Genomic DNA, 25,358 nt, shown 5'->3' on the forward strand with positions numbered 1-25,358 from the left:
GGTTTTCGGTCATATGGCAGAATGACCCCCCCCCCCCCCCCCCCCCCCCCCCCCAGTCAAGCCCTTCGTTGAAACAGCAGCTATATTTTAAGAAAAGTCTCACGTACTGTGCTACCCTGAGTTTTAGGTTGCAGTGTTCAAAAACGTAACCACTCCGGAAGCAAATCGCTTGCATGCAAGTAATCTGCAAACGGTTGCCTAGCGTAACCATTCAACGGGCGGCGCTGTGTCATTAAACACGCGCGCTTTATATGTCTGATGTCTGCCATCAGAGCGGATCAGTTCAGTTGGCAAGCGGAACAACAGCGGCAGCAGCAGCAGCGGATGGTACAGATTCGGCTTCGGTTACCATCCTCAAACTGAGATTTGTAACTGCATTATTCTGTTTTCATGTGAAACAAAAGGTAAAGTAACATTTTGTCAGCGTATAAAGCCTAGCTTCAGTAATGTAAGCACGGAAGCTAACAGATATGTGTAATCTTAATGTTAACTCAAGTAGCAAACCGCAACGGTGTGTTAGCTGCTAGCTAGCGTTAGCTTGTGAGACGGACACGGATTTGTCCTGGATCAGCCAAATAGCATCCGTGCAGAGCATCTTACAAAAAAAAACGTAATTTCGAAGAAATCTTTAAAAAGTTGTCGCTTTTAAGGATCTTGAACCTCTGTGATGTTTGCGTTAACGTTGGTGTGTATCATAACATTCCAATAAATGCCTTTTTTCAATTAGTTTCGTTATGCAGATAGCCTGCCTTGTGTTAGCAGTATTTCCTTTATGAATTAGCTGGTTAAGAGGATTAGTTTGTAACAACCAGGCTGCTCTGTACCCATCAGCCAGCGTTAGATCGGCTTGCCACCGAAGGTACAACTTCCTGTAGCCTCCTATTAAGGATATAGATGTTTGTGTAACACATTATGTAAGGATAAGACATGTGCTCATGTTGTTATTTCTGTTGCTACCCAGAGGAGTCTTTTGAGTTGTTGAGGGGCAGATGAGTTTGATAGGTGAGCAAATCCGTCAACAGCTAACAGCTGCTGAGTCCTAGACGTTGGAACATCAGTTCACAATATACAGTGAGAAAGAAAGGAGCCTTTGTCCAGTTGGTATCCCAGACTCTGGTTCATCACAACGCCATAGTTACAAACCCAAGTCTTTGTTTTTCCAGTTAATTAAATCTTAACAATAGCTTGTTAGATATTTTGCTTATGATTGAGAAGTAAACTAATCTAACTGGCATTAAGATATTTCAAGAATTTGTCCAGTGATTATATTAGACTGTCTTTGACTCTACAACCTTAAAATATCTTATTATGACTACACTGTGGTGATGTATTTTTGTCTTGATCTCAACCAGGTGACATTGTCTCATATGGAATGACAACCTCACACAGATATATTGATTCCAAACCAGTTGGTAAGTTGACACCTTGCAGTCAAAATGCGCACTGTGTTTCAGTTTGGCATGTGTTGATGTACTTCTCTATTGTCATTGTCCTGTTTCACAAATATACATTAGATTGGTTTGCTGACATGGAGTGGCAGACACCAGCTGTGTCAGAGAAGTTCCAAAGTCGATTTGGCCGCCGGCCTGGAACAGCGGACAGTGGGGACACAGGTCTTGGCACCTCAACATCTGACAGCACAGAAGGTGATCACCTTTGCTTGTTCTTCCCCTTCCTGCAGCATGTATTGTGTAACCTTGTTTTTAGTTCAGCCTGTTGTCGATGGAGCTTCTACAGTCAGAAATGGATGTTTGACGTCAGCTGTTTACATGCCAATTCATCATTTGCAACTGAAACCTCTGAAAAGCATTTGCTGAAAATACTTTGTATTTACTTCTGTTGTGAATCTAAGGCAGTTTAAAGAGTGAATAAGTTGTTCATGATCCAATGTGGGTGCTCAGGAGATTTGCAGTGGTAGATTAAAGTCCCAGCCAAAAATGCCCCAAGGCTCTGTTGCACTGCTCTGGTGTTATTGTTAATTGGGAGGGTGGGAGTGTTTGAAGGCCACGACAGGACAGCTCAATGGAAACTGGACATTGCCTGTCGTGTGAAATGTCACACTAGTCAACACATTTTTGACATTAGGATGATTACAGAGGGAATATCCCAATGGAGTAAAGTGGACATCTCACTAGAGATAGGGTGTGTGTGTCTGCACTATATTAATACGTCCTGCTACACAGAGTGGAAAAAACAACAGACACGTGGTATTAGAGAGCTTTTATGTAATGCTTGGTCAGCTGGGGTGGAGGGTCCCTTGTGCAATAGAAACCCTAAAAAATAACAGACTGAAAAAACATGAGAAGTGCATCAACACTGTAGTATTTGTCTCCACAGAGCTGGTATTTATATGCCAGTTGGAAGCTATTCATAACATACAGGTCAACAGTTTCCTTACGTCATGTTACACCTGTTTATGTTGACATCCCGGACGCACTCCTAAGGATAAGTTAAAAACAGCAAATGTAAATGAGTCGATTTCAACATCTTGTAATAGTTTGTCTATTTTATGAACATACATTTATTTGTGCATCAGTTTTTCCCTACTCACTGTGTTGAATTAATATATATCTGCACGTCTCCCGCCCCGATATGTAAACACATCACTAAACCTGAAAGGGAAGGTGCATATAACGGCTTGTAATGTTAGTTGGCGCATATCTTCAACATCTTCCAAATAACTGAATAATATGCGTAATCTGGAGGTGTCCAGTGTTGCGTAACAAGCCCAGAGCACACAGTTCATTCAGCTTGTGAAACAACATTCCTAGGAGGCTTGAAGCTGCGTTCAGGCAAATTGTTGCCCATCTACCTTTCTAGATTCTTATTATTCATCCATTCTTAGGGTTGCATGTTTTTTTAAATTAAAACTAGGTGCATAAAATAAGTTAACAATAGTCGTCTTGTTTGCAATCAATTTATTTGTGTGTTTCCTAATTGCTCATTTTCACCCCAACAACTAACCTATTTGATTTGAATTGCCGTCTTCATTCTTTTGGTTGCATGATTCTTTCCAAACATGTACAATACAGCTCTGGAAAAAAATAAGAGACCACTTCAAATTTTTCTTCTTTTCTTCTTCAAATCTTTATCTCTACATGTATGGCAGCCATTGTCAGTAGTGTAGAATATAAAAACTAATTGAACACAAAGACATGTCAATAAATTATAAAACAAGAGAAAATGATAATGCTGAAGTGGTCTCTTAATTTTTCCTCGGCTGTATGTGTGTTCTTGGATACATTTCCTTTATAGCTGTTATAAAGGTAACTATAGACTCCACTTGTGCTCAGCTTAGTTACAACTGTTGAGCTTGCTACTAACAGCTTTATCCTGGCTCTTGAACCGGCAGCGATGCCTAGCAACCTGACAATTAGTCCCAGATTTAGCCACGTAACGAACTGTTATAGTTAAAACTGGATACCATAGTTAGGGTGTGAACTGAACAGCTAAGAATACACTTGTTGATTTAAAAAAATTAGAAGGGAAACTTGTTTTCAAATTTTATTTGCTGGGTGTCTTAAACTGCAGCAGGTAAATGTGTTTAATTATGTTATTGACTTTTCAAAGCAGGAATGTCTGTTCCGCAGAAACCTAGCAAATGTTCTTCTGAGTAGTTTAGACTTGTTCTAGCCAGGCAGGAATCAGTGGAGCCTGGAGGCTTTTTCTTATGTGAAGTTTTACCTTCCTTAAAGCTTCATGTTGTTATCATAATACATTTACTTTTTTACTAATTATTATTTTCGTATTTAATGGGAACACATAAATAAATAAAGTTGTGGTTTAAACTGGGCAGGAACAAAATATCCCGTTCACTTTGACTTTGGATGGACGGCGTGTGCGCAGTGGGAGGGGGCAAGGTGCATAAATAAGCGGAACCCACAGATCACCCTGTAACATGAGAGGTGGGCTATAAATACCCCTAACCTTTCCTGCGTGTGCCTGTTTGTGTGTGTTTGCGCAGAGCTCTGGTACAGGCTGGTTTAGCTCTTCGAGGACAATACGCTTTTGGGCACCGTGCCTGTCTGCTGCTCTGCTGTCAGTATTGAGTTCATAGATTGATCTGCTGCTGTACAGAAATGCAGAGGACACACTTTTGTTTTGATTTAAAGCGTTCTGCAGCTGAGCTAACCTCAGTTCAGCTGTAGAAAACATGCCACAGCTAATGACATGTTTGTTGCCTTCGAGTGACTGCCAGGTCTCCGTACTTCAACAGGTCTCTCAGGTCTGTATAGCTGTTGAAATCACAGGTTGTGTAACTCTGAGTTGTGTTTCGGCCTGTGAAGATGTCTGTAGGTTAGTTGTAATAATCTTAGCTGTGTTACTGGAGTTCTTTTTTTAAGCACAAGTCTGATCTTTGAGGTTTCCAAAAGCAGTTAACAGATTTAGGTGTGTTAAATAAATTAACTGAGTGGATTGTGTGTGTACTCTGTGATGGTGCTGCTCTGTATGTTGTAAGGGAGAAATGACAAGAGTTTATGCTACTTAAGAAGGTAGACTCTTTAGTCAGCATGTCTTTTGTAGCTGTGGATTATAATTGTTTGCTTGCACTTGATGGCATGGCAACTTCTACAACACAAGCTTCATCAGTGCTGTACACAACATGTTTAAAAAATAAAACTAATACAGAGCCTTCATTCTGTCCACGGTTTAAGTCTATTATGAGCTTATTCCCTGGGTTGAGTCAGTCGAAGCCAGTTAATTCTTTCGGTGGTGACACCTCATCGTCAAAGTAGGCCACCTCTAAACCCCGCTGCATCTACTTTACATCTCTGACTGAAAATAGAGAAGTGGCCTGCAGAACTGCTCTAGATATTCAAATAATCTGTTTGTCTATTGAATAGTGAACACTTCATGGCAATTAAAATGACTCTTTTCTTCCTTTTAAAGATTTCTGCAGTTCCAGCAGCAGCCCCTCTTTCCAGCCCATCCGCAGTCAGATCCCCATTCCTACTGCACATGTCATGCCATCCACGGCCGGAGCCCCGGCCTCTAAGCCCAAGCCGTGTGTCCAGGAGGGATCCCTGTCCTCTGTTGAGGGCCACCGGTCTTCCTCTGGCTCCAGAACCACGAGTGGCTCCACATCAAAGTCTTCCTCCTCTCTCTCCAAATCGGCATCCTCGCCCAACCTGGACGCTCCGACTGGTGTGGCAGGCGAGCATGCAGGGCCAGACTGCCTGAGCCGCTACCGCAGCCTCGTCAATGGGCTGGACCATTCGCTTTTCCCCTCAGATCACACGCGTATGGATGAGGGCCAGAGGTTTGACACTCCTGCTGTGGAACCTACGCTAAATCAGTCTGCCCTGTTGGGGGGGTTGTGCCCTGATGTCAGACTCCGATTACAGGCGTCCGGGATTAGAGACACCCCAGACTGTGTGTCTGAGGCCTACAGAGGAAGCATGGAGCACAGCTATAAGGTTCTGCCTGAAGCTAGGTCTGGGGTTCCCAGCACAGCAGAAGCCTCTAATCAGAGGGCCAGTCAGCCCGGTGCGGCCGGACCCGCTGGAGTGTATGCAAGCTCTCTGAGCCTGCAGACACAGGCTCTGCTGAGGGAGCACGCCGGCGCCAAAGGTTATGAGCCACTGCGGCAGGAAAGATGTGGAGAACTGTCCAGCTGGCAGCAACAACAGCAGCAGAAGCAGCAACTGGAGAGTTTACGGCTGCAGGTGGAACAAATGCAGGTAAGGTTTCTTCGCAGATGGAACACTGTACTCATCTAGAGGTGAAAAAACACTATTGAATCACTTCAGAGGTCTTTGGTCTATTTTCCAAACTGTCACTGCTCTTTTTGAATCATAGTTTATAGAGGGTAGATGCGTCGAGCTCTGTAACACGCGTCCAGGAGTTGATTTCATTTCTCCAACCTTCGTACGGTCTGGACTCGTCAAACTACAGCGGAACTTTGTAACTAGCGGTTACTGACGGTAACAACTTTATTCCATTGCCATACAGAACAACTTACCTGCTCCCATCTCCGTTGCAACACGCCGAGAGAGAGAGAGCCACATGAAAAACTGTGCATGCGTACACGCGTTCCCAGGATCAAAGGGTTAACAGATGTCCCTCGGCGAGGTAGCAGAACAAACTGAGGAAACACCTTGATCATGTAAACATGTCGAAAAGTCAGTTGTTTTGACAATGAAATCTGTCCAGAACTGTAGTTCCTGACACGATAACAGGTCATCATTGGAAAAACCAAAACACAGCCTGAAGCCATACAGACAACGTGTCCTATTTTAAAGTAGAATTTGTCAAATCAATAAGCTAAATCACAAAAGCACCGCCAAAATCACAAGAACTTCAAAAGGACTTTCTAGTCTTATTTGAAGCATGTACTATTAACACAACTCAAAAACTCCTAACCTTGGTCAACACTCAACAGTGTGTGTCGCAGCTTCCCTTCTGCAGGCTGTAAAATGCGGTCAGAACGACTCTGTAGCATTCAGCTGTTTTTCAAAATCATTTCCGCACTCTGGCAGATGCTGAGCGCCACTCGGAGTGACTTCCTCCTGACATATCCCTGACACCTAAACCCTTTAACACAATTTTAAAAGTGATTTGACTAATTGGAGATACTGGCTTAGGGGAGAATATTCAAGGCCAATTTCTGATTGGACTAACGGGTGTTAACTTTATGAAAACATTGTTGAACTTCTTGCAAGTTTAAGTCCTGATGCAAATCCAAACTTTGCCTCAGAAACTAAATGCTCGGCTGCTTTCAATGCGTGTGAAAGAGAGACTTTAAATAGTAGGTCTCTTTAGTTGGTCAATTCTACAGTCTGCCCTGCTGATTTGTGATTTCTTTTTTGTGCTAGCTGTTTTAAACCAACAATAATGTCATTGACAGTCTGCCACTGTTTCCCTAAATTACTTCTGTGGTAAAAGAATAATGTAGTCAGTTGTCGGGTTTAGCAATGCTATCTATACTTCCTGAGCTGTTTGCATTCTGTGTTGTGCAAGTCTTGTGTGTCTGTACCTTTTTTGAAAGTGTAAGCAGTACAAGGTTTTTTTTTTTTCATGGTTTAAATTGCACATTTGTAAATGTTTGCATATTTTCTCCACATTCTGCAGCTCTAACTCTCACATGCTGTTTGTATTTTTGCCACAGCTAATGAGTGCTGGAGTGGGTCAGTACCCATCTCTGTACTCCACGCCCGTTCACTCGGAGGCTGGCAAGTGGGACGCTCTGGTCAAAGCCAGTGAGAGTCTGCTGAAGGAGAAGGAGCTGATTATTGAGAGGCAAGTGTTTCTGATTTTACTGCCTGGGTGTGTGAGGGCAAGGGGATTGTTGTATCACTCTTTGATAATGATGACGAAACTGCTTTATTGCATTAAGATGTGATATAGTGTGAGAGAAATTGGTAAATGTTTTTATGTTTCTCCTCTAACCTCAGCTTTATACAGAGCTTTTTACAGTTCTCCACAATGTTGCAAATGTTATTCTTTTGCTTGAGTTGACAATCTTTTGACCTGATGCAGACAAAAGCAGCACATGACGCAGTTGGAGCAGCGTTTGAGGGAAAGCGAGCTGCAAGTCCACGGAGCCCTCCTGGGTCGAGGATCTTCCTATGGGGATATGTGTATGCTGAGGCTGCAGGTTAGTGAAAACATGCAGAAGCTCCCACGTCCAAACCGTCATTATCCTTACAAACAAATAACCCTTGAGAACTATCTTTGAAACTGAAGCATCACATGTTGGCTTTACAGGAGGCTCAGAGGGAGAATGCGTTCCTCCGGGCGCAGTTCACCGAACGCTCTGACTGCGTTGTGATGGAGAAAGCGGAGGCAGAGCGTAGACTGGGGGCAGTGGAGGCTGAGACACGGCGACTAACTGACAGCCTGAAGGAGACATGTGAGAGACATGCAGAGGAGATGAAGAAACAGGAAGAGAGGGTGTGTGCTAACACTTCCTATCAAAGAGTGCTGAAATGAAAGTAGCATGAAGAAATGGCACTGAGAAGTTTAAAGGATGTTGTTTGAGTGGATTTTAATGGTTAAAAACTGAATTTAAACACTTGTATTTTGTTACAGTTACTAATGAGGAGAAGCTTTTATAATCCTGTGCAATTTCGAGCCAAGCAGCAGATATTATTATAACATTTTACAGGAAACTCTTTATTTCCCACAGCTGAGATGCTATTGATAGAATAGCTGGTACGCTCGGTACAAAAATAGATGAAAAGAAGCTGCTTATAACTGCATAACAAGTATCCTTTCATGGAGAGTATGAAAGTGACTCCCCTGAGGCTAAGGTCTGACTGTCACAAGTTATGAACGGGGTGTTTTCTTGTTGTTTTGTCAGCGTATTTCCCCACTAACCACATGTGCCTACTGATGCAGATCCGCAGTCGAGACAAGCACATCAACAACCTGAAGAAGAAGTGTCAGAAGGAGTCGGAGCTGAAGAGGGAGAACCAGCAGCGCATCGAGACTCTGGAGCGCTATCTCGCCGACCTGCCCACCTTAGAGGACTACCAGAGCCAGAACAAGCAGGTGGGGACGCTTCTGCTCAAGTTTCATCCATTCTTACTGGAACAAATGTACCCATCAATCATTAAATCCTGACGTGTGTTGTATCAGCTCGTCGAGGCTGAACAGCAGGCGGCTCAGCTACAAGAGACCGTACGAGATTTGGAGCTCTGTCTAGACACAACGCGCTCACAGCTACGAGAAAAAGACGCACAGCTGGATGAACAGAAACGCAGGGAGAGAGACCTGCTGACCACCATTACCGAGTATGCACACACACACACACACACAGTCTTACAACAATGAGCCTTTTTCCAGTGAGCGTTGTATTCAGAATAATAAGAACCGTGCATAATGTGTGTTCTGTGTTTTTGTTTTATCAGTATGCAGCAGCGGGTTCAGCAGGGCCTGGAGGATGGCGCCAGACTGCCTTCAGTAGACATGGAGAAGCTCAGAGGAGAGAACACTGTTTTGAGAGAGGAGCAGCAGAGACTCAAAAAGGTCCGTCGTGTGTCTTCTCTATAAAAGCTCATCTGGGTACACCATTATGCCTGAAATAGGTGTGGGACACCTATTTAGATACTCTTTGGACTGCTTTTGCAGCATTTGTTTTTTTATTCAAATAAAGCACCGTGGGTGTACAGGGAAAAAAATAAGACAGAAGCAAAAACAATATCTCTGAAAAACTTAATTTCTCTGAAGGCATTCTGCTTTATAATGTTTTTAAGGCAACCTGTTCATCCGTTTGAAGTCATATTGGATAACCTGTGTCGTAGGTATTACTCAATGTTTACTAAGCTCTGTGCTAAAAAGAAAAGGGAATGCTTCTGGTAGTAAACACACACACACACACACACATGCTATTTCCACGAAGCTAAGGTCACAGCCCACAGTCCTACAGCACAGGGAACGGGTGAAGTAACTTGATATTCTCTTTGCAGGTCATTGAGAAGCAGCACCGAATGATGGAACAGCTTGGCTCCCAGATCCAGGTCTGTACGCCTTCACAATGAGTCTCACTGATGTTTGTGGTCTCTTAGTGTTTGTGAGTTATTAAGGGTTTGTGTTTGCAGGCGTTAGAGGAGCAGATCTCTCAGGAAGAGAGCGGCTCTCAAGCTCTCCGAGAAGATGTGTTGGCCAAAGAGCAGAATGTGTTAGAGCTCCACACAGCCATGAAGGAGGTGAGACCATAATAGACTAATCCAAAAAAAAAACACCCTGTGTCTAAGTATGGCATGCAGAGAATCTGTGAGTCCTAAATGACCGTGTTCACAATTGCCTGACTGTTTTTGTCGCTCCTGACTGCTGTGTTCTAGCTGTCAGCCCAGAACCAGGAACTCATGGAGCAGAATCTGACCCTGCAGGAGCAGATGGGGGATCCAGGGCAGAGGAGCAGCAACCAGGCGTCCTCTGCCCTGCAGCCGGCCGGGGCTCGCCTCACTCAGAGGCTGCATGCAGAGATTAACTCATGCCTCAGTGACCTGCGCTCCCTGTGCAGCATCCTGACCCAGAGGGCCCAGGGACAGGACCCCAACATCTCCCTGCTGCTGGGCCTCACATGTAAGCCACTGCAGAGATTTTTATTCTTTCAATTATTTCAGGAAATCAGTGTTGCAGGATTTTAAATATTTCACACAATTGAAATTTAATCGTAATCAAAATAAGGGCTAATGCAATTTTCTATTTGCATGAAGCACAATAATTGTTACTGGAAAAGTATGAGTTATAAAGTGTTGTGGTGCCGTAGTGATGTTGGTGCCTACATTCATATTCTTCAGCCTTAATAAAATATCTTTGTCTGTTAGAGATCCTCTCAAAATGTAACTGATTACTTCAGATATATTTCAATGATCAATCCCTCCAATATCGTAAATCATATCCCAATTAACATATCGGTCAGAATAATAGCAATTAGTTATTTTTTCCAAATGATTCAGCCCTAGCTCTAATTTAAGAGTCATGTTTTTTTCCAGCGCCCCCACCAGTGACCCTGCAGGACGAGGACTGGATGAATCCAGAGGTGCTGCAGAAGAAGCTGGTCGAAGCTCAGCAGCTCCGTCGAGACGTGGAGGAACTACGCAATGTAATACTGGACCGGTACGCGCAGGACATGGGAGAAAACTGCATCACCCAGTAACCCTTCCACCCAGATGATACTTTTCCCCTTCCCCTCTGAAGCATCTAAAACAGGCTTGTCTTTCATGAGTAGTTACTGAATGTCACAAAGAGAACTGGATTTCCAATTTCATTAAATGAGGACAAAGGAAAGCCCAAATGGTTTAGCTTCTTCTTCTCTCGACTGATGTACGTCTTCCTGTAGCTCAGAATCCTCCCATCCCTCCGGTGAGTCCATCTATTTCAGTCCAAGGGCTAACGGAAAATAACTTACCTCTAATACTTGATCCTTTAGCATTGTGCGTGTGTTTTTTGTATTAATGATGAAAAGAATATTGTCGGTTACCAAACAGTCTTATACTTTTTGTTCCGCTCTAGTGGATAGCTATTTGTGTAGAAGTCCCACAAATATAATTTATTTAAAACTTTAATTTCCCTCTCCAGGGGAATTATAACGAAGTGGTTGACAATCAACTGGAATATTTTAACCTGTGCTTTTAACAAGATTTACAAGTGAATGTTTCCAACATGCCATTATTTAAAATGGCGAATGCTGTAACATTGGACTCTGCTGTGAGGTATTGGACTTGATACTGAAGGGTTTAAAACCCAAACAGCTTCTCACACCAACAGGCCTACAACATGTTTTATTACCAAAGAAACTCTGGTCAGAGCAGTTGTGCAAGTCTGTGAATGTTTGCGAACGCTTCTCTCTGCTGCAGGCCTCGTTCTGACTGAACACCAACATGTGCCTTCCTGTCACGTCCGCAATGCTAGTTCATTTTAGACCAACCACAAAGAGCTGTTTGCAGCTGACTTTTCTCTCAGCGTATCAACCAGTGGGATATTCAATACATTCCCTGACTCTGAATGTAGCAGATAACTTTGGGACATCTCACAGAGCTTGTGGAGGCCCTGAACATGTTTTTATTTTGTTTTGTTCCTGGTAGAGAAAGTAAACTCTTTAGTGTGAGTGATCTTTGTAGTATCTGCCGAAAAGGTTTCTGTATATTTCAGGTTGATAATGACTGACTTGCAGAGTGAATAACTGTTTCATTAATGTGTGACTGAGAAACAGTATTAATCTTCAGTATTATTTATTTTGTATTGTTTGCATTGACAACTCAGTGTAAAAGCCTCCCAATGCGTTGCTGTAATAATGTGCTGATGTGTTTTGAGCAAGCTTGTGTAAAGGTCCCATGAAGTGGCATTAGATTGTAATTTTCTCCCGTGGTGTTTCATGTTAGATGTCTGATGGCTAATGATTGTCAGCGGTCACTGAGGGATCTTCAGCTTCTTCAGGTCAAAGAATGTTTTAATCCCATGTGAGGATGATGGGAGGGGTTGGCTGGTTCACCCCTAAATCCCACATCACATTGTACTGGATGGAGTTTTATATTTGAGTGCAGGATTAGCCATTTAAAAAAGAAAAGTTTGACACTTTACAGGAAAAAAGGGATTTTAATATAAACATATGCAACAGTGAGTTTTCTGACGTATGATACAGATCAACACCCAGGGACACACACAAGCCATTATTCATTTCATGGGACCTTTTTAGAAACTTGAGTAGCACAAGTTGTCTCTTTGGAAAGTCCAGCTCCGCATGCCTTAACATCTCAAACGTTTTGCAAAAAGGGAAAAAGATGTTTATATTTTCATACTTTGGTCCTTGTTTGTATTTGCATATTTTAGAAATAAAGATTTTCAACATTTTGCCATGTGTTTCAATTTGTTTTTAATGTATTTGATTTAAAACAATATAACTACAAGTATTTTCATACCTTCTGTGCAGAAACGCACAAGTTCCAGCTTTTAATGACTAATGATGTAGTGATCCAATATACTGGATTTGTACCAGCCGTGAAGTGTTTTACGAGCAGATCGGGAATGGACCATGACGGGAACTATTACTCGTACTGTTTCCTTGGCCAGTGAAAAAATGTTGTTTCCGGTATTGGTTACATGCATTCAGTCACGCTGGACCACCCACTTTCAGAGACATGGAAATCCCTGTCCTCATGTTACGTAACATGAAATGATCCCAGGCAGGGGTTAGGGTGCCTGCTGGTTCACTTTCCTGCCTTACTGGGATGCTTGCATAAAACAAAGCAAACATTAAGGTAACTAAACAGCTGTGCTCTTCGACGAGCCAACATTTCTGCTACGAAAAAAAAGGCTAATGCATAACCTTTCATCATATTATTTTATTGACTTCAGTCAGTGAATGAGGCTGCTGTTGCCTCTTCCGCAGCAGCAGAGAAGCATTAGTCGTGAGGCCACCTGTTCGGAGCGTCTGGCGGTCGTCATCGTAGCGGCGCTGTGGGTACGCACTGATGATGTCATAACCAGTGAGACCACCCCCTCTGTAATGCAAGAAATATAATTGTCACATGCATGGATGTACTCAAAGATGATGTACAGATGTTTTGTCAGTGCAGGAGGGCGAGGGGCTCACCTGTGTTTGTCCAGATACTGCCGCAGATGGCCGATTGTTTCTGAGAAGCACATTTTCAGTACGTAAGTATGATTCCCGTCTTCTGACTTCACTTTCATTGTGATGACATCACTGGGGGAAGAAGGCCGCTCAGAACTAGACGTCTGCATTCTAGAGGGGAAAAACAACCGTTTAATATTCATGACATGCAGGATAAGCCAGCTGCAGTGCAAGGCATACAATTCAAAACCCACATGATATTGTACTAATGACCCAGACTGGCCTGAGGCTCCTCTACCAGGGCTTTCCATGCTGACCTGACCTATTTTCCAATTCAGTGTATACAGTAATCTTGGCAATCAGATGCTGTGGCCAAATCAGTATTTCAATCAGCCTTTACATCATGTAGTAGGTTCTTGGATCCAGTCATTCCTTTAACCCCATATAACCCTGCCTTTTCTCCAGATTTCTACATGGTTGTAATGCCAAATAAATGTACTGGATGTAAAAAAAAAATCAGTGTGCTTACATAATAAATGACAACATTTGAAATACCTCTCTTTCATCGCTTTCAGGGCCGGCGTGTCTATGAGGATCATTGAGCTGCTGCTCTCAGCAGTAGATGAACCCTAGTGAGAGCACTTGTTAGATAATGAGCATATTGACGTGAGTATTCATTTAGCATAGGCACAGACCGGTGAGAGAGCACTAAAAGGACTATCTCTTAACTACATTAGATCTATAGGGGCAAACACTTTTGTAGGTATCCTTGATGCTGCCTGCTGCTCACCTGTAGAGCGGCCCTCAGGGAGTCCCTGATATCAACCACACGGCCAGCCTTAACCACTGCCTTCGGTAACCTATTCAGGAACTGATCCACGCTCAACTTCTTGCCTATGGTCAGAAGAAAACAGCTAATTCAAATGAATACTGAGGAGAGCACCTCAGGTCTTGATTTGGTAGCATTGGTGTGATGTGTGCAGGACGGACCAGGTAACTGAGAGCTGACAGTATTGGATGATTCATCTTTCTCCCCACGAACAGCCTTTCCTTCGCCTGGAAAATTATTCCATGGCAGCCTGGTGATAAAACCCTCATCTCGCCTGTCATGAACCTGCGAAAAAAGTAGCAAAGTTGCAAATAGGCAGCAAAAACGATCATATTTTTAAAACAATTTGTTTAGTCATAGACAAAAACCTTTAAAATAATTGGGATAATTGCTAGTGAAAATAACACTTAGCTGCAGCCCATCACATGTGTTGCAAATCAAATAAAAACAAACCTCAAAAGGCACACCATCTGGAAATCTTTCTTGAAGCTCAGACGGGAAATACCCGTCCATCAGATCTTGCATGCACCGCTGCAAAGTCCAAAGATGAGAGGATCTGACTCACCAAAGAATCCAGGTTAAAATATCAAAATGTGTTTTGAGCAACTTTATTTATAGTCTCATCTGACCTGGGTGCTGTGCTCCTGATAAGAGCGGAAAGGACCGTCAAACATGACAATGCCGTTGCTGTAGAGACTCAGTTGAACAGGATCCTTTTTTGCTAAGTGTGCCCCCGTGGGTGTCGATTGAACAAAACACTCTCCCTCTCCTCCCAGGATGTTCAGCTCCTTGACGCTCTGCAGCACCAGGTCAAAGTTCATGTGGAAGCTGCTGACTACAGATGTGTCTTGCAGGGGAAAAACACCCAACATGTTAGTATTTATTTTAGGTAGAAGGTATGGTGATATTTCACCTATGTGGGATGTAAATGTAAAGATACCTGGCTGCCAGAGGCCTCGCTCTAAGTTATGTGGCTGCTCACTCTTGGCAGAGTCACTGCTCTCACTATCTCCCACCCAGATCAAACCATAGTCATTCAGAAAGCTCTGTAAGAATATGAATCAGCCTAATTGAATATGCTGTAATCAAAATGTTAAAATATCAATTCAGTTTGATTAAATGCACTTACATCCATTTCTCGTACTTGATTTTGCAGCTGTTGGCATCTTCTCTCAAGATAGTCTCTGCCACCAGGACGAAGAGAACCCTCTAAATCCATAAACAAAAAACAAGGTGTAAATACTATCAGTCCCTTCGATATTCAGGGAATATCGAACTTAGGTCTTTTCCCGTTACCTGATTCTTTCAGAAGTCCCTCTTTTTTCTCCAACACTGTAATCCTTTCATCCTTTAAGGAGACATCAGAAGAAAGTGAGTTGGACATATTTGAAAGATCTGTTTTGTAATGCTATTCTTCTGAAGGAGGTGTGTGTTTTCACCTTTCTCTCGATCTCCCGTGCTTGACTCATCACTTTTTTCTCCAGCATGCTCACCCGCTGCATCATGGCAGACATTAGCTCAAAGTCGCTTGGTGCACTACCTGTAAAAGCATCCTTTACACTCTTAAAACTTGTTTTTAAAATTCATATAGTAACCTGAAAGTGTAGATTTTTAGAAATTGTAGAACAATGAATGAAAAAAATACATACTTTGCTGTGGAACAAAAACTCTGTAATATCTTTTACCTTTCTTCAATAGGGCTTTTGACTTGCAGGCATCATTGGTTGCCATGTGAGAGGTCAACGAAGCTTTGACATCCGAGGTTTCATCGTCTTCAGTTAATGCCGTCTGAAATTCTGGACATGAAACACACCATTGTCCAACAGTTATTAGAGCTAAAACATTTATTTGTCCAATCAATTCATAAATGACAGAAAAGTATTTTTTTAATAAAAGAAAATACAAAATGTCAGGTTGCAGCTTACGAATGTCAGAACTTGATGCACCGTGTATGACCTTTCTTGTAATGGAATCATTTTACAGTGGGCTATAAGTACTATTAGTATTAGCTTCTGAATACTTCCTTTATACCTGGTGTTAAGTTCTGCTTTGGTTACCTTTCAATCAGATTTCATATGAAACCTACCTTTTATCAGATTCCTCCTGAAAGACACTTTTTGTCCTCCCCTGCAGGTGAAAGATAGTTTAAAGTACACATGCTCTCTATATGACCTCTTCACAGTAGCACACTAAAATGAACTGTCGTTTCTTTGTTGTTTCACAGTAAATACTCCTACCATTGCTCATTCAGAGGGCCCTGCAGTGGAGTGCGCCTCGTTTTCTTCAGCATCGACAAAGGTGAGCTCATTTTACCTGGTCAGGAACTGCAGGTTAACTCTTAACCCTAAATATCTCACACTTTCTCGAGTGCAGCCTCTTCACAGTTGCGTGTGTTTTTCACTTTGTTTGGAATCCGTTACCATGAGCAACGCAGCTGTTATTGTAGAATGATGTAATATCTGTTTCATCCGCAGGGAGCGCGGTTTAAATCAGACGATTACCTTTTATTCAATGGGGTTTTTGGTAGTAAAGTTTTAAGATGTTTTCTTTGTAAAATATGCCATTAAACTAAGACTGATGTGATAATTATACTATGCTATGCATGTACACACTTCAGTGCATAAACGTGTCTTAAGTTACATTTTAGGGACTTTTTGGATTGTCTTGTTGAAGTTGTTTTGCATGAAACAAGCTAATTGTGATTAAAAAAAGATTTAAGGAACAACATTTAATTATATATCAAATGTAACAACTTATATGTAAACAATGTGAATAGCTGTCCTGATACTTTCACAGTCCTCTGTTAGATTAATTGTAGCCACTAGTGGGCCCGGTGTGGTGCCGCCATACTGTCCGGTTCAGCCGCGCTGGCGGTGGGGAGTAAGCGGGCATTCAGAGAGGATGCTGAGGCCTGCCTATCCCACCAAACACCCATTATTAACCCGGGGCTACTAGGCTGGTCCGGGCTATGGCTGCACCTATTGCACATTTCGACGAAGACTGGCCGATTTTGGGTGATTTGAGCATGGTTTCAGACAAGCGGCTGCAGCTGCCGCAGAAAGGCCGAGTAGAGAGCGCCTCTGCGGGGGGAGCAGCGCCGCAGCTCCTCCTGGGTGATGATGATATCCCAGAGCTGCAGGACGGTAGCTTCTCCCCGGGGGAAACCGGGATTTTCAGGTCCATGGAGGACCTAGTGAACGATTTTGACGATAAATTATCTGTGTGCTTTCAAAATTTTAACGCAAAAACGGACAGCATCGCTCCTGTGAGTGTGTTAACAGAGGAGTCCCTGCTGGAGAAAGACGAGTGAGTGTTTTGTTTCCGGCCTGTCGCAGGCTAGTTTAAAAAATAATAATAAGTGGATGTTAATTTTACTCAGTGCTGCACTCTGTTTTTTAAAAAGCATACGATGTTATGTTGTCTGCCAATGGGATATTTTTTTCAGATCCCGAGCTGGGTATTCATTACAAATCGTAACATCGTGTGATAAGGATGTGATGGGGCTGTAATGACAGCTACACTGCCACCATCTTTTGTCAAGTCATCAAAAACTCAGGGCATAGGTCTACTCTACCAGAGTAATAACAAACCCATTACACATCGATCCTAACAGGTGCAGTGATATCTGCATAAATGGCTTTAAAACGGATATTTAGCGCTATGTTTATTTTTGACTCTTATTTTTGATTTTGCAGCCGATATTTAAAATATAGCTCTTCTGCTTATTTTCCAGAAACACACTCATTAATAATCGAACAATTGATTGTTAGAAAACTAATGTGTCACTAGTTTTACAAATTGTATAGTCATTTAAATATAAAGAAATAGCTTTAAAAATTGATATAAGAACATTGCCTTCCCAAGGACATTATTTGAGTTAATAAACAAACAAAATATAAACCTATTTTTACGTCACTAGCTTCGGGCTTCTTTTATGCTTTTAAATGTCATCATCAAAAGCATTTCAACTTGATAATTACTTTATATTGATCTGATTGTGGCACTTGTGGATGATGTCTAAAATAAGTTAAGTAGGTTCTGTTTACATAGAGTCAATGCCATATCCGTGCTAGAAATGTAGGTTTATTTTCCATAATAATAGAAAAGCTTGATAATAAAGAAATACTGGAGTGATGAAGTGCTCCAATAAAAGAGCAGTAGTTTGATCCAAGTCGATTTTTCTTACTTTTGCTGTCAGTATATTTACTTTTGCTATTTAAGACATCCTTACTGTTAGTCCATCAATATTTTTTTTCATAAAAATAATTCATAATGCATTTACCACAATGAAATTCATCACCTTTTGTTAGACTTCCTATACCTGGTAAATCCCCCAGTTTGTACATTTTTATTTATTTATGTTATTTTATCCCCATTATGAGTAAATGTAATTTTAATTTTGTCAGAAACTGTGTCTTTTTTTGAATGGTCATGTTATTTATTTGTCCACAGAATCTGGAAGGTTTTAACCCGTAACTATGGGCATGTGATGCCGGTGGATTGGAAACAGTCCCGAACATGCTCCCTCCACAAACCATCATTCAACCTGGAGCAGAAGCCTGTAAGTGACTCCCCCCTCCCTTCCCTTCTCTGTCCCACTTTCCCTTCAACACCAGCACTCCTACCCTACCCAATCTATTTCCTGTTTATCTCACAAATCTCAAATATGTATTGTGCCAGGGTTTAGCGTTTTTGATTAAATTCCCCACCCCCTGCTCTGTCCTTGGCTAGAGAATGACTGATGTCACCGCAGAGCTGTTGGACGATGAGGAGCTGAGGGAGCAGCTGGACATGCACTCCATCATCATCTCCTCCCTCGCAGAGGAGCCGCTTTTCACAGCCGAGCAAGTGAGTTTCATGTAGTTTTTTCCGGATGCAGCCACACTGTATAAAGTGTAGGAATGCAGAGCTGCAGCTTAACATGTCTGAAAAGGAGATTTAATGTCTGATGATTGCTGGTTTATTTTGAGTGCCGCATTTCTGTGTGTGTCTTCGTGCAGGTTATCGAGGAGATAGAGGAGATGATGCAGGACTCTCCTGACATGGAGGCAGGCCACAACCCTTCTCAGTTGGACCTCTCGATGCTCTCCCTCGACATCCAGCGCTGCACCAGGAGACCCAGCTACGAGTCCAGTGAGTGTCACCTGATCAACACTTGGGCTGAGACAATAAATCTGAAATACAGTTATGTTGCAACATACTATAGTGGTCTTCTATACAGAATAGCTTCAAGTGCAAAGGAAACATTATGTTGCAGCCTTGTATACCATACTGATGTAATCTTATCAGTACCGTAGTACAAGTCTTGCAGCATATTAAATACTCACAAGCACATCTTGTATTTTGTATTAATCTGCAGCTGAAATAATCCACAACAAATACGGGAATAAGGGACATTTTTTAGAGATTTAAGTCACGCATTGTTGGTTTTGGTCTTTTCATCGGATTTGTGGACAATAAATGAAGCTAAAATAAAGCCTATTCTCTTACGTTAAAACATTTTGTGGATTCATGATAGTGTGGTGTCATAAATTACCCTGCGACCCTGAAGGATCAAAATCATAAACAACAGCTGTGTTTTGTGTTGGTGTGTTTTTCTCTTTGTTTGTTTGATTGGCCCAGGAGTGAGGACTCTGAGTGTTGCGGAGCTGAATGAACGCCTGGAGGAGATGGAGACAAACATCAGGAGGTTCTCAGAGGAGCTGGTTCTGCAGCTGGCTCTCAGGGACGAGCTTGACTTTGAGAAGGAGGTGAAGAACAGCTTCATCTCAGCGCTCATTGATGTACAGAACAGACAGAAGGAGCATCGGGAGCTACTGAAGAAGAAGAAGAAACTTAAAGCCGGGACGTCGCAGGGACACGCAGAGAAGAACCTGGGATCAGTGAGTGTTTTATAGTACTGTAATCACAGGGTGTCTTAAGCTTTTGTTTTCCGCTGTTTGCTTGCATTCCAGGCTTTATTTCTTTTCGAACAAACTGTCCTGAAATCTTTTTCTATCTTTTCGTCTCTCTTATATTTCTCTGCTTTACTTCCTTCCTCTTCAGCGCTTCAGCATGGAGGGAATCTCCTCTGTCATTCAGAGCAGCTTCCGGCAAACTTTTGGGAGCGGGTGCAGTGAAAGACAGGTTACTTTGCCTTTCTCTCTCAGAACTTTATCTCCCCGTTTTCTGCACAGAAAATAAAACATTGATACAAATGTCATCTCACAGAAACATCATGTACAGTAACTTTATGTAATCTATTTGTCTTTTGCTCTGTTTCTGTACAGTATTTGACCACAGTCATCCCATATGAGAAAAAGGGGAACCCTCCCTCCCTTGAGGACCTCCAGATCCTGACAAAGAGTATGTTTCTTTATCTGTACCAGCAGCATTTGAATTTTAGTGGCTGTGATTGATCCATTCACTCCTCTGTTTCTGCTGCCTTGCAGTCCTACAAGCTATGAGAGACGACAGTGACAAGGTGCCCAGTCTCTTAACAGACTATATTCTCAAAGGTGAGCTTCTCTCATTTATGTCAAGTGTCTCTGCACTGTAAATGGTGTTGAGAATGAGAAATTACTGTATGTATACATGTATACTTTAACTTTATTTTGTCCATTTTCTCACATGTTGTTATTCAGATTGTGTTTCCCATATCTCAGTTAGAGTTTTATTTGATTTCAAAGTCCAAAAATCAATTTGAAAATGCTGAAGCAATTCTGCTTGTCACAGTTGACCTCGAGAACTTTTATTAAAACAGTTCATATCGGAACGTTGAAAGACACAGCAAAATTTGACAGTTGGCAGTGACATGGTTCCAACTTTATATGTTTGTTGTTGTCAAAAACAAACACATTTATAGTGGTGAAAGTAATATATAAATCTGGTATTTAAAAATGCTGCCTGTTGACTCTGAGGTTATAAATGTCACAGTGCTCAATAACTAACGGGACACATTTCAACTGCAATATGATTTCCACATTGTACAAAAATCAGCTGGGGTCAACAGCTGCCTGAAATCCAGAAAATAAAAGCCATTAAAATAACAATAGGCTCTTCTTACTGCAAACATGTTGACATGTCATGACAGGATAAACACAGGTGTACTCGATCAAAATAATTATGACCCTGTTCTATTTAGTCTGTAACAGCCGTTCCAGTAATTCATTTGATCAATTACACCTGTGTTTAGCCTGAAATGGCTGCTGTTATTCGGCTCTCAGAGAAGGTAACTGTATTGTGAAATTCTGTTCTGTAGTACTTCCTGCTTAAAACATTTCCACCCTTTCTTTTATATTTTCTTTGTCCTTCCTTTCACATATGTTCTGCTTTCATGCTTTCATGTTTTCTTTCTCTACTTCTCATGATCTAACTTATCGCCGACTCTCTAGCTCTGGTGTGAGCGATGGATGCAGAGGTTTGTTTCACATGTTATGTGCACTGTTGTGGTTGTCTCGCTCACATGGGGAGAGCGCCCCCTCTCTACCACTGAACTGTAGTGCAGTCTCACCCTGGTGTCTTTTCACTGTACCCCCATCTCTCAACACGGCGACTGCTACAGCATGGTTGATCCCTCACAACTCACTGTCACACATGTGAAAGCTCGATTCACCCTGCTGTTCATATTTAACACACAGTTTTATGATCATTAGCCACTTAGCCTTGAAAAGATTTCAGGAATGTTTCCTCACCCACCCTCCTTCAGAAATAGGTCATCAGCACTAACTGGTGTGCTTAAATTTAGATTTTCCTTTTCTTTTTCCTTTCTTTTTCTCCTATATTGTAATTTGTGCGGATCCCCTCATGCTGAAGCTTCACCCCAGCTCCATCGTGCTAATATTAGTCTCTACTGTAATTACAGTGCTTTGCCCAACATAAGCCAGAGGGACGGTGCCCAACGCTGGAGAGACTTGCGATAGTTTACCATGGCAACAAGACGAAGAGGACTCATTGTATTTTTTGCAGACATGAAGCACACTTTGATTAGTTCCTGCATGTTTTTACCTCAATATTTCTTTTTTTGTGTTCTTCTCTTCTTTCAGTTGTATTTATTTTGTGTTGAGCATTGTGATTTTGCTAACCTTGTGTGCTCCTGTCATTTTAACTTATTTTCAGTGATTTGTCTGTATTTCCCTGCACTCTGAAAGAGCATCTTAAAAATGTTAAATTATAAAAGAAAAAACAAAGCTGCTCTGTTTTGTAACTGAGCTCTGCTTGCTGGTAATAAGTATAGCAAAGGGCTTTGTATTTATCTTAAATTATTCACTAATAACTGAGCAATGAACAAATGCACAAAGCACGTTGAAGTTGCAGTAATAAAGGTGCTTTTGAAGCATCGTCATTGTAAAGCATAAACAGTAGAGTATGATTTTAAAAGGTTCTAACCATCCCCATGAGGGAAATTTACTAAGTATTACAGCAGCACATAAGACAGTAGAGAGGTATGAGGGAACAGGATAAAGATACAAATTAAAATAATGCAATAATTATAAATATAACCAGGAGGCATAAACATAATGTGCAAAACCACCATATGATTTATGCAGCAGATAAAGTATTTATCTGCCTTCATCGCAGCAGATCACTATACATCTTCATTAAATGGAAGATAAAGTGCTGAGGAAATGTTTGAACTGAAAATAACAAACTGACTAACTATGCATTTGAATTGTGACCCACACACTGTCTGTACTTCCTAGACGCTGTCTGTAACTCTGAATCAGAGGCTTGAGCGTCGGCGTGCCTGCTGCGCACAGGGCAGCTTGTTATTCTCTATGTATTCTTTTATATGTGCAAACTGCCTTTGGTCTTTGCCTGAACTTTTGTACATTTTAAATGACTTATTTTCAATGAATGTGAAATTGCTGGACTACTTACACAGCCTGCTTCATTGTTATTTATTTTGTAAATACTTTTTGGTTAAAATATATTGATAAAGAGCGCACCCTCTTTGACTTGGTGTATTTTATTCATTTTGCAATAGACATGCAAACAATGAACACATAGTAAAGAATCAAAGCCTTGTGACATACATTTTAATGATGTGCAAAGCAAAACATAAAGTAATATGAAGTGCAAAATAAGAATTGAATAAAAACAAGTTGCCTTAAATAATAGAAAATGCCTATTCTATAAATAGTTTTAAAAATCCGACAATACTTCATAATGATGATAACAGTTATAATAACTATTCCTCTATCGTTACATTTTCAGAATGATTTGAAAAGTATAATTTTTTCTACATGTTAACCACCCATTTCAATCACAATTTGTTGTATTGCAGGCAACAAGTAGTTATTAAGAATGTTTTCAGATTAGTTTAGTTCTAATGACCTTTATCTTATTACGTATAAAAATGGGAGGGAGTGTACACTCTTACTCAAGATACACAGATTAGTATCCAGCTTTTAAAGAGTGTATCTGTTCATTTTTGGAAGTGCCTTTCATCTGCATTACTTTAATTTGTTATTTGGCTTTAATGTTTGTATTTTCAGAAGGAGAAATGTGGCATCACTGAGCAGTTACAGGCATGAACAGTGCAAGCAGAGGTCACTGAAACTCTTTATTAATCCATCAGAGAACAGATGAAACATAAACAAATATTGATTTCACAACAGTGTTTCTTTATTATATAAGTTTCTGCCACGTGTCCGCTGCACTTCATCCAGCTCACAGACGGGATCCAGATGGAGATGGGTAAAAAAAAACCTGAAAAAATCCAACCTCTTGCCTGTGGGAGCCTTAGGCAGAAACACAACAGGACCTTTAACAGGAAACACCCATTAAACTTAGCAAGCAACTATAAGAAGGCACAACAGTTTGTAGCTCTGTATTTGTTGCCCTAGATTGGCACAGACAGATGCAGATAATTGGACATGATAAATATGTAAAAAATGTGACACCACCAACACACAGACAGAAAGTTGTGCGTTAAGTTATAGATGACGTACAAACATATGGAACCCGAGTCATGCTTCACAATCCTGCTCACCATCCATCTCCTTTCAGCGTTACAAAAGCAACACAAACGTCAGTTAAAAACATCTGTAAAACATTTGTTCTCTCATAAGATTTCCTCCTCAACTCTGTGTCACCACCCCGGGCTTGTAAAACACAACAGCCTTTGTCTGGCCAACCCTCAGAGCTGCAAGGAGCTTTCCAAGTGTGCTGCTACTCCAGAAACAGCTTCTCAACAGTGGATTTAAAAGTATTTCTCCAAATATTATGGATGCTCGAAGGGTTTGTCTGATGTTTTGCCTTCTCCTGATGGCACAATGTACACTCCAGGAGACCTCCTCAAAGAAAAGGAATGGCAAGAAAGGTAGGATAATAACTTAACATTGGAAATGAAAACAGTGTCCTTACTTGATAAAAAACATGGATAACTTTTAGAGAACAAAAAAACTGAACTACTATGTGTCATTTCTACTGCCATTAATGCATTATACTTTGGAATACATTTGGCATGTTCTTGTTTTCTTTGGCCTCTTCAACAGACTCCGCAAACAGCGCTGCGATTGAGGAGCTGAAAACAAAGATCACTGAAATTGTTCAAGAGCTGAATTTGCTGAAAGAGCAGCAGGCTTTACATACAGGTATTTCTCCTGCACATAAGTGGTTAATGAATTCAGAAATGTTTTGGAAAAGAATGCTCCATTTATGGATCAAAATAGAAGAAATGCTTTTGTCTCACAGCTCAATAATAAAGTACATTTTACAACATGTTGTATGTAGCATAGAATAGAACAGCCCAAAATAGACAACAATAACACCTGATTTCCTCTTAAGTTTGTCTGCGAGGCACCAAGATCCTGGGCAAGTGTTTTCTGTCCAACCCGGTAAAGAAGACCTTTCATGCAGCCAGTGAACACTGCATCTCCATGGGAGGCAGTCTGAGCACTTCTCTGACAGGAGACGAGAACGAGCAGCTCTACAACTATGTACGTCAGAGCATCGGCCCCGGGGAGCACATTTGGCTGGGCATCAATGACATAGTGACCGAGGGCCATTGGGTGGACCAATCAGGCTCCGGGGTGCGCTTCAAGAACTGGGAGACAGAGATCACCCTGCAGCCGGATGGAGGACGCAGCCAGAACTGTGGCATCCTCTCCACCACAGCTCACGGAAAGTGGTTTGATGAGAGCTGCCTAGCTGAAAAGGCTTCTGTGTGCGAGTTCAACATCGTCTGAGGGGCTACTGTCGACGTGTGAAGATCAAATGCTGCGCGTAGAAAGGAATAAAACAAGTATCAGGTACATCTATGAAATGCATTTAAAAGTTAAGTGCTTAAGTGCATCTTCTTTTAATCTTTTTTTTTTCAACCAAGACATTTAGGTATGTGGCTTCACACAGTGGTCTGGGATACAGCATGACATTGTATAAGCTCAATATTTTTGCATACATTCATAATACTTGTTCTCAAATAATGTATTTAAGCATATAATCAAGGTAAACACCACTGGATGGCTTTGTTCTATGTATTTTGATGTATTCTTCTCAATGCAATAAACCTTTTTTACTGAAGAG

General features: G+C 41.5%; 4 protein-coding genes across 8 annotated transcripts; 3 read left to right on the forward strand and 1 right to left on the reverse strand.

Annotated features, from left to right (window-relative positions):
* The first annotated feature begins 270 nt into the window (after nt 1–270).
* Nucleotides 271–12,300, forward strand: cep85 (centrosomal protein 85). 2 transcript variants are annotated; one of them, XM_063879523.1, is made up of 14 exons: nt 271–404; nt 1,353–1,412; nt 1,515–1,646; nt 4,891–5,681; nt 7,109–7,239; nt 7,480–7,597; nt 7,708–7,893; nt 8,341–8,493; nt 8,581–8,735; nt 8,853–8,970; nt 9,411–9,461; nt 9,543–9,650; nt 9,786–10,029; nt 10,443–12,300. In XM_063879523.1, exons 2-14 carry the CDS (start codon nt 1,373–1,375, stop codon nt 10,604–10,606), a joined length of 2,391 nt encoding a protein of 796 aa, XP_063735593.1. In that variant the 5' UTR covers nt 271–404; nt 1,353–1,372; the 3' UTR covers nt 10,607–12,300. The 2 variants fall into 2 exon arrangements, with proteins under 2 accessions (XP_063735593.1, XP_063735594.1); XM_063879524.1 differs by lacking the exons at nt 271–404; nt 1,353–1,412; nt 1,515–1,646 and adding an exon at nt 3,957–4,225.
* Nucleotides 12,083–16,366, reverse strand: ubxn11 (UBX domain protein 11). Of its 2 annotated transcripts, XM_063879525.1 has the most exons (14): nt 16,088–16,366; nt 15,937–15,977; nt 15,536–15,646; nt 15,290–15,390; nt 15,147–15,198; nt 14,980–15,059; nt 14,791–14,896; nt 14,480–14,697; nt 14,304–14,381; nt 14,012–14,135; nt 13,812–13,915; nt 13,577–13,650; nt 13,043–13,192; nt 12,083–12,950 (listed from the first exon to the last, which is right to left on the reverse strand). In XM_063879525.1, exons 1-14 carry the CDS (start codon nt 16,156–16,158, stop codon nt 12,782–12,784), a joined length of 1,479 nt encoding a protein of 492 aa, XP_063735595.1. In that variant the 5' UTR covers nt 16,159–16,366; the 3' UTR covers nt 12,083–12,781. The 2 variants fall into 2 exon arrangements, with proteins under 2 accessions (XP_063735595.1, XP_063735596.1); XM_063879526.1 differs by lacking the exon at nt 16,088–16,366 and having other exon boundaries at nt 15,536–15,638; nt 15,937–16,040.
* A 305-nt stretch (nt 16,367–16,671) lies between these two features.
* fez2a (fasciculation and elongation protein zeta 2a) lies at nt 16,672–22,774 on the forward strand. Of its 3 annotated transcripts, XM_063879529.1 has the most exons (10): nt 16,672–17,156; nt 18,303–18,411; nt 18,582–18,698; nt 18,851–18,983; nt 19,473–19,732; nt 19,896–19,976; nt 20,120–20,195; nt 20,282–20,347; nt 21,224–21,249; nt 21,694–22,774. In XM_063879529.1, the coding sequence occupies exons 1-9, from the start codon at nt 16,819–16,821 to the stop codon at nt 21,232–21,234; spliced, it is 1,191 nt and encodes a 396-aa protein (XP_063735599.1). In that variant the 5' UTR covers nt 16,672–16,818; the 3' UTR covers nt 21,235–21,249; nt 21,694–22,774. The 3 variants fall into 3 exon arrangements, with proteins under 3 accessions (XP_063735599.1, XP_063735598.1, XP_063735600.1); XM_063879528.1 differs by lacking the exon at nt 21,224–21,249 and having other exon boundaries at nt 16,673–17,156; XM_063879530.1 differs by lacking the exons at nt 19,896–19,976; nt 21,224–21,249 and having other exon boundaries at nt 16,675–17,156.
* Nucleotides 22,775–23,897: 1,123 nt separating this feature from the next.
* On the forward strand, nt 23,898–25,355 carry clec3ba (C-type lectin domain family 3, member Ba). Its single transcript, XM_063879533.1, has 3 exons — nt 23,898–24,153; nt 24,329–24,427; nt 24,621–25,355. The coding sequence occupies exons 1-3, from the start codon at nt 24,057–24,059 to the stop codon at nt 25,019–25,021; spliced, it is 597 nt and encodes a 198-aa protein (XP_063735603.1). The 5' UTR covers nt 23,898–24,056; the 3' UTR covers nt 25,022–25,355.
* Nucleotides 25,356–25,358: the final 3 nt, after the last annotated feature.

The sequence above is a fragment of the Eleginops maclovinus genome, chromosome 3 (assembly GCF_036324505.1).
Source record: "Eleginops maclovinus isolate JMC-PN-2008 ecotype Puerto Natales chromosome 3, JC_Emac_rtc_rv5, whole genome shotgun sequence".
Taxonomy (NCBI): Eukaryota; Metazoa; Chordata; class Actinopteri; order Perciformes; family Eleginopidae; genus Eleginops; species Eleginops maclovinus.

Excerpts from the sequence above, each read along its gene's own strand:
- ubxn11 (XM_063879525.1), bottom strand. The coding sequence starts at position 16,158 with ATGAGCTCACCTTTGTCGATGCTGAAGAAAACGAGGCGCACTCCACTG. Across the intron at positions 15,978-16,087 it reads GGCCCTCTGAATGAGCAATG|GGGAGGACAAAAAGTGTCTT; the intron begins GTAGGAGTATTT and ends TTTCACCTGCAG. Across the intron at positions 14,382-14,479 it reads ATCAGGAGCACAGCACCCAG|CGGTGCATGCAAGATCTGAT; the intron begins GTCAGATGAGAC and ends TGGACTTTGCAG.
- cep85 (XM_063879523.1), top strand. The coding sequence starts at position 1,373 with ATGACAACCTCACACAGATATATTGATTCCAAACCAGTTG. Across the intron at positions 7,240-7,479 it reads AAGGAGCTGATTATTGAGAG|ACAAAAGCAGCACATGACGC; the intron begins GCAAGTGTTTCT and ends GACCTGATGCAG. Across the intron at positions 9,651-9,785 it reads TCCACACAGCCATGAAGGAG|CTGTCAGCCCAGAACCAGGA; the intron begins GTGAGACCATAA and ends GCTGTGTTCTAG.
- clec3ba (XM_063879533.1), top strand. The coding sequence starts at position 24,057 with ATGGATGCTCGAAGGGTTTGTCTGATGTTTTGCCTTCTCCTGATGGCA. Across the intron at positions 24,154-24,328 it reads GAAAAGGAATGGCAAGAAAG|ACTCCGCAAACAGCGCTGCG; the intron begins GTAGGATAATAA and ends CCTCTTCAACAG. Across the intron at positions 24,428-24,620 it reads GCAGCAGGCTTTACATACAG|TTTGTCTGCGAGGCACCAAG; the intron begins GTATTTCTCCTG and ends TTTCCTCTTAAG.
- fez2a (XM_063879528.1), top strand. The coding sequence starts at position 16,819 with ATGGCTGCACCTATTGCACATTTCGACGAAGACTGGCCGATTTTGGGT. Across the intron at positions 17,157-18,302 it reads TCCCTGCTGGAGAAAGACGA|AATCTGGAAGGTTTTAACCC; the intron begins GTGAGTGTTTTG and ends ATTTGTCCACAG. Across the intron at positions 18,412-18,581 it reads TCAACCTGGAGCAGAAGCCT|AGAATGACTGATGTCACCGC; the intron begins GTAAGTGACTCC and ends GTCCTTGGCTAG.